Below are 5612 nucleotides of genomic sequence, written 5' to 3'. Positions count from 1 at the left end.
CCCAATTCCTTGGGAACACAACGGTTCTACAACATAAACACAGGGCAGTTCTCAAGCTTCGAATACATAACAAGCCAAGCGATGCCACAACACAATCCCACCTCCAGCTGCTAACCTTGAGCAGTTCCGCAAATGTAGCAAGCACGAGAAAGTAAACACCTACAGATGGGGGGGGGCGGGGAAGAAGGTTCAGAGGTTACAATGTAACATAGTAACTCCATGGCAGCTTGCTGACACACTGCCAGGCAGATACTCATGAGGAAGCCCACAAGGAAAGCCACAGCCCCCCTCTGTTGGTTGCTCCCCCCAGCAGGGAGTAGCCTAAGGTAGACTGCCTCTGAGCCTGGAAGTTCTGGTGGGCCCAGATAGCCTTCTGCTCCGTGAAAGCAAGGGGAGGAGCCCTGAGCACGTCCCGGGCCATGAATTCTGCCCGGCCCCGAGAGGCGTCCCTGCCTTTGCGCACGGGCTCCGGCTGACCTCGGCTGTTTCTCTTGCCACAGGGCCCAGCGAGGAGTTTGAGCTGCGCCTGGCCAACCGCTCCTTTCTGCTGCTGCGCGGCCGATACGGCTATGTGGGGAGTGCCCCTGGCCACGAGGTCCTGCAGTGCAACCTCCTGGAGCCCGACTGCATCGAGCTGCTGCCCTGCAAGCACAGCATCTACCACCTCCAGAGTAAGGGGGGGGCCCGCTCACTCCTCCCTGGCATTTCCCGGCCCGCCAGCGTGCAACCCTCTCTGGCCTCGCCCGGCTTCCCCCGTGCCTCCGTGGCTGACGTCCGCGCAGAATCCCACCCCCCACCCCCCAGCTCCTCTGAGTGCAGCCTCCTTCCCATGCCGGGCGGGGGGTGGGGGTTCTCACTCTCCCCCCCTTCTTCCTGCTCCCACGGCAGGTGCGCTCTTGAAAGAGCTCCCTGCCGGGCACCTCTGTCTGCTTTGCATGGGTGCTGGCCAGAGACCGCCGCCATAGGGGCGGGCAAGAGGGAGAGACTCGCCGTGACTTCTGCCCTTTGCCTTCCCCCTCCTCGCTCCCTTCTGCAGCCCACGGCAAGAGCTTTTGGTCTCTGACTTCAGAGAAGACCTTCAAGACTTGGGGGAAGTTTGCCTTGAATTTCTGCTTGGAGATCCGCGGGAACAACCTTCTGGCTATCCTGGCCCCCAATGGGTACTATCTGCGGGGGGACCGGGAAGGCGCTCTCATGGCCGACGCCGAGGAAGTGACCGGCGAGTCTCTCTGGGAGTTCTAGATGGAGGAAGGAGATGGGGCGGGAAGCCGTTGTTGCCTCTGCCCCACATTCCAGTGAGACGAGGAGGGCGGGCCCCCCACCCCGGGAGGAGACGGCCAAGGGATCTGCCCAGCTCCCGTAGTAGCCATTATAGACCTGCCTTGACCCAGCCTCTATGTTGGTGAACACGGAGGAGCTTGCTTCCAAACCACGGGGTGTTAAAAATGTGCTGTGTATATATGTTTTTTAATCTACGGCAATTCTAAGGCTGCTGTTCAACATGCAAAGCGGTGTATTAAAAAAAAAAAAGCAGACTTTTAAAAGCCCTCCTGAGTTGAAGGTTGAGTTCCGTCCTCTTGCGTGGAGGTCGCGCCTGCCTCCCCGGAGCAAGCAGCACGCCTTGCAAGGCCGGCTCCTGGGTCAGGGCTTCCTCAGACCCGGTCCTCCAGGCAGCGGTCCAGGCCGGTGGGCTTTTGGCTCCTGTTTGTCTCCCGCGCACAAAATGATGGGACACGGGGGGGGGGGATCCAATAAAGTCGAGGGGCAGTCGATTCTGGAAGGACAGGAGATACTTCTTTACACAGAGTGTGCTCAAAATATGGGATTCACTGCCAGAGGATGTAGTGATGGCCACAGGAAGAAATAACTTTGAAAGGAGGCTATGTCTATCCGTGGCTCCTAGCCGTGGTCCTGCACTGGGCAGGGGGTTGGACTAGATGGCCTGTGTGGCCCCTTCTTCCCACTCTCTGTGATTCCACGGTGACTGAGGGGGGCCTCCACGTTCAGGGGCACTCAGCCTCTGCATCCCAGAGCCAGGAGGCAGCCTCGGGGCCAGTCTGCTTCTGTGTCTTCAGACCATGGGATTCTGTTAGGCTGGAAAAGGTGTTCCCCATGATGTTTGCACTCCAGAGCTTCATGTGAACTGCGGACCAGTTTTCAGCCTCGGGGCTTGGCTGGTTTAGATTCTGGAGGCGTTCCTCCGAAAGGCCTTCTTGCCACACCGCATTTGGCTGGCTCACTCATCAGGCACGGTGGGGGGGGGTTCCAGATGTCTCTTCCCGCCATGATTAAATCTGGTCTTTGAGAAGGAAGGGGAGCCCACACAGAGCCCCAGAAGTAAATCAGGCACATGGGGGGGGGGGTTTCCAGATGTCTCTTCCCGCCATGATTAAATCTGGTCTTTGAGAAGGAAGGGGAGCCCACACAGAGCCCCAGAAGTAAAACGGAACCTGTAGGGGGAGGAGTCCCGCGGCCTCAGACGGCGGAGGAGGGGGGGAGGCTTCCATGGAGGGCTGTGCCAGCGCCGGTCTCCCAGGGGAGGGGAGCCAGGTTCCTCCCGCAGCAGTCGGCCCTGCAGACGGGGAGGCCAGAGATCAGGTGGAGCTCGTGCCTGGGGGAGTGGGGGGGGAGAAGAGCTGGCCCCCTTGCTCTCCTCCGCTTGGGATCGTGGAACAGTGGCCGTCCTGGTGCGTCAGCTGGGAAGGGGGAGCTTGCTGAGCATCTGTCCCTGCCCCAGACCCCTCCCACCCCCACTGAGTGACCTCTCCTCCCCCCCCCTTCTTGTGGGCCACAGACCCCAGGAAGAGCCTCTCTTACTTACCGCAGGCAGAAGGGCTCTTCGTTGCAGGCACGAGGCGGGGAGGGGGTCAGGTGCAAGCAAGGTGGCATCCCTGGGTGGAGGTGGAAGGTGTTGGGGCCCAGGGCCTCTGGGCCAGGCCTGAGACTCTGCTGCGGAGGGTGAAAACAACACAGCCAGGAGGTGGTGGGGGAGGGAGAGCAGCCGGTCCTCTTTTGCAGAGGTGCTGCTGCTGTGAAAAGCAGCGGAGGGAGGGCCTGTCTGTGCTACAGTTCTGAACCAGATCACCCTTGACCACCACAGCTGCTGCTCAGGAGCGAGGATCCCCAGGGGTCCCAGAAGGAGACCAAGGCAGGCAGGCAGCCGAGCTGATTCCAAGGTGGTCTACAGGTGACATGCAGGGTACGCCCTTTGTCCCTGGAGAAGGGGTTAGCTGGCCCTCCCCGCCTGCACGGGGCAGGCTCCAGGGCCCCCTGAGGGCTCTGCTGCCCGGGAATGAGAGTGGGGAGAGGCAGGGGCCCATGGGCCCAGGACCAGGCAGGGCCCAGCAAAAGGGCAGGGCAGAGTGGCTGAGCTGCACGGAAGAGGAGGCCCTCAGAGCGGGGCTCCTGCACCTGCTCGGGGATCTGTCGCCCCCCGGGGGGGGATCTCAGGGTTGGGGGCCAAGGTTCCGCCAGGCAGGGAGGTCCTGCCCGCTTCCCCGCCGGCTGGTCATGAAGCTGCATGAAGCGGCCTCCTCTGCTGAGCCAGACCCTATCCGGGTCAGCCTCCTCTCCTCCTCGGGCTGGCAGCAGCTCTCCTGTCACCTCCTGCCGCCGGGTCCTTTGAGCTGGAGGTGCTGCTGCCACACAGGTGCCCTGATGCTGCTCAGCCACAGCCTTCCCCCCCTCCCCCCCCCTCCCTCGAGGCTGGGCCTGGCCACGGTGGAGCAGGACGTGAGTGGTAGGGACAGTGGTGGCTGCTGCCGGCTCAGCTGCACGAGGAGAAGAAGAAGAAGGAGACACGGATCTGCCCTGGCTGCCAAAGGCCTTGGAAGGGAGCCTGGCGGGGCCCACGGGGAGCTGAGAGCACGGGCAGGCGGGCAGGGGAGGGTGGGTGTTGGGTATTGCAAGTTAAATTACACTCAGTGTATCTGGGGTTAAGTGTTTGTTTGTGTTGCTCGCAGGAAGTCAGATGTGTTTCATGTAACCAATGCTGTTTTAGGAGTACAAGCCTGGGAAAATTCTCCCTGATCTATTGTTTGCTGTTCTCAAGAAGAAGTAAGAGTAGCCATAATTGCTCTCTTCTAGTCTTGTCCTTTGTAGTGTAAGGATGTAGGAGATTTAGCTCCGTTGTTATTTTCATCCCAGTCACCCTTCCCATGCTAGAATGTAGTAAAAACTTTCTATTTTAATCACAAATGGACTCTGAGTCTGAATTATTTTTCTCTGGCTCTGCTAAGCTATTTTATCTCTGCTAAATACCAATTTTTCTATTTCAAAACCCAACAGTGGGTGACGCTGGCCGGGAGCGCAGGCCGAGGGTGGCCTTCCCCTTGGCGTGCCCAGCGGCAGAGAGGGACGTGGCAACATACCGGGGGTGGAGCGGGGGGCTGACCTTGTCTCCACCAACCGTGTGGCCTTGGAGCTTCTGCCTACCTGGTCAGAGAAGGCAGCAGCCCTCGCGGTGGCCGGTGGAGCCGGAGCCCATCCCTGGGCAGCTGGCACAAAGGAGGAGGAGAGCCCCCGTGCCCACGAGGCCCCTGGGGTGGAGAAAGAGAGGAAGAAGAGGGCCCCTTGCTGGGTGGCTGCCAGCCAACAGGCAAAGGGGAGGGAGCTGCTGAGGCCAGGGCAGAGGGCCCCCCCCCCCCCCCCCCCCCCAGGCTAGGGAGGACACGGGCAGCTTCCGTACACTCTGAACCTGCCCAGTTCCCAAAAGAAGCCCCACCACCATGTTTAAGACCAGCGCGCTGAGGAGGGGGCGGGCAGGCCTTCCCTGGAGCGCCATGCCTCTGTGTGGCCTGGGAAAGCTGAGGAGGGGGCGTCTCTGTGCCGGGGAGGGGAGGGGGTTCGGTGCAGGTCTGGGGCCGAGTGGGGCGGAGCAGGACCTGTGCCTTCGATCTGCAGAGCCTCCAGAGCCTCCCGCCGCCATCTCGCCCTCCGATTTGAGAACCAGACCTAGTTGGCAAGAAGGAGAAGGCGAGGGGGAGTCAGGGCATGGAGGAGGCGGCTCTGCCCCTGCGTGTTCAGCCCCCAACTCCCCCGACCTCCCCTCGGACAGCACAATCCTGCACAGCGTGGCTGGCGTCACCTGGCCGGTCTCCGCCGAGGAGGAGGCCCACTCAGGCCACGGCCACCCCCCACCCCCCCACACACACAGCAGCCCCGGAGCGCGGCCCCGAGAAATCCCAGGGAAGGCCTGAGCAGCCGCGGAGGGAACTCCCTCTGGCCACCACGGGGGGCACATGCCGCCGCAGGAGTCCTCCAGGCCCTGGGCGATGCCCTCAGGCGGCCAGTCCTTGGAATGGAGAACGGAGGCCCAGTCCCCCGTGGAGGCCAGTCCCAGGAAGGCCGCCCAAGCTTCCTTCCACGGCCTGCGGCAGGCGGAGGGGGTGCCTGGCTGGTGTGCGGGAGAGAGAGGGAGGGAGCCCCCACCCCACCCCACCCCCTGGGCCTGGCCCGCGCAGGTCAGCGGCTGCCTTCCGCCCTGCTTGGGCTGGGCCATCCGGGCAGCCTGGGCAGCCGCCAAGGGCCGCGGGAGGAGAGCCGGGGGGGTCCTCCAGGGCCTGCCCCCAGGCGGGGGGCGAGGCGCTTCTTCCCGGGGGGGGGCGGCGCCA

At 62.5% G+C, this 5612-nt stretch overlaps 2 protein-coding genes across 2 annotated transcripts in view; one reads left to right on the top strand and one right to left on the bottom strand.

Moving 5' to 3' along the window:
• Positions 1-2291, top strand: part of FSCN3 (fascin actin-bundling protein 3) — a 10082-nt gene extending 7791 nt beyond the window's left edge. Inside the window, exons 5-6 of the mRNA XM_015415505.1 lie at positions 501-682; positions 1048-2291. Of these exons, the coding sequence (XP_015270991.1) occupies positions 501-682; positions 1048-1242 (377 nt within the window). The 3' untranslated portion in view covers positions 1243-2291. The remainder of the gene's footprint in view (positions 1-500; positions 683-1047) is intronic.
• A 71-nt stretch (positions 2292-2362) lies between these two features.
• The window catches only part of PAX4 (paired box 4), a 20105-nt gene continuing 16855 nt past the window's right edge, over positions 2363-5612 (bottom strand). The window contains exons 5-8 of the mRNA XM_015415504.1: positions 4884-4953; positions 4435-4538; positions 2822-2949; positions 2363-2572 (exon numbers count right to left, since the gene is read on the bottom strand). Of these exons, the coding sequence (XP_015270990.1) occupies positions 2476-2572; positions 2822-2949; positions 4435-4538; positions 4884-4953 (399 nt within the window). The 3' untranslated portion in view covers positions 2363-2475. The remainder of the gene's footprint in view (positions 2573-2821; positions 2950-4434; positions 4539-4883; positions 4954-5612) is intronic.

This window comes from Gekko japonicus, unplaced genomic scaffold, assembly GCF_001447785.1.
Source record: "Gekko japonicus isolate JY-2015 unplaced genomic scaffold, Gekko_japonicus_V1.1 scaffold1667, whole genome shotgun sequence".
Classification (NCBI taxonomy): domain Eukaryota; kingdom Metazoa; phylum Chordata; class Lepidosauria; order Squamata; family Gekkonidae; genus Gekko; species Gekko japonicus.
Note: the sequence above shows the minus strand (reverse complement) of the source record. Positions and strands in the feature narration are given on the sequence as shown.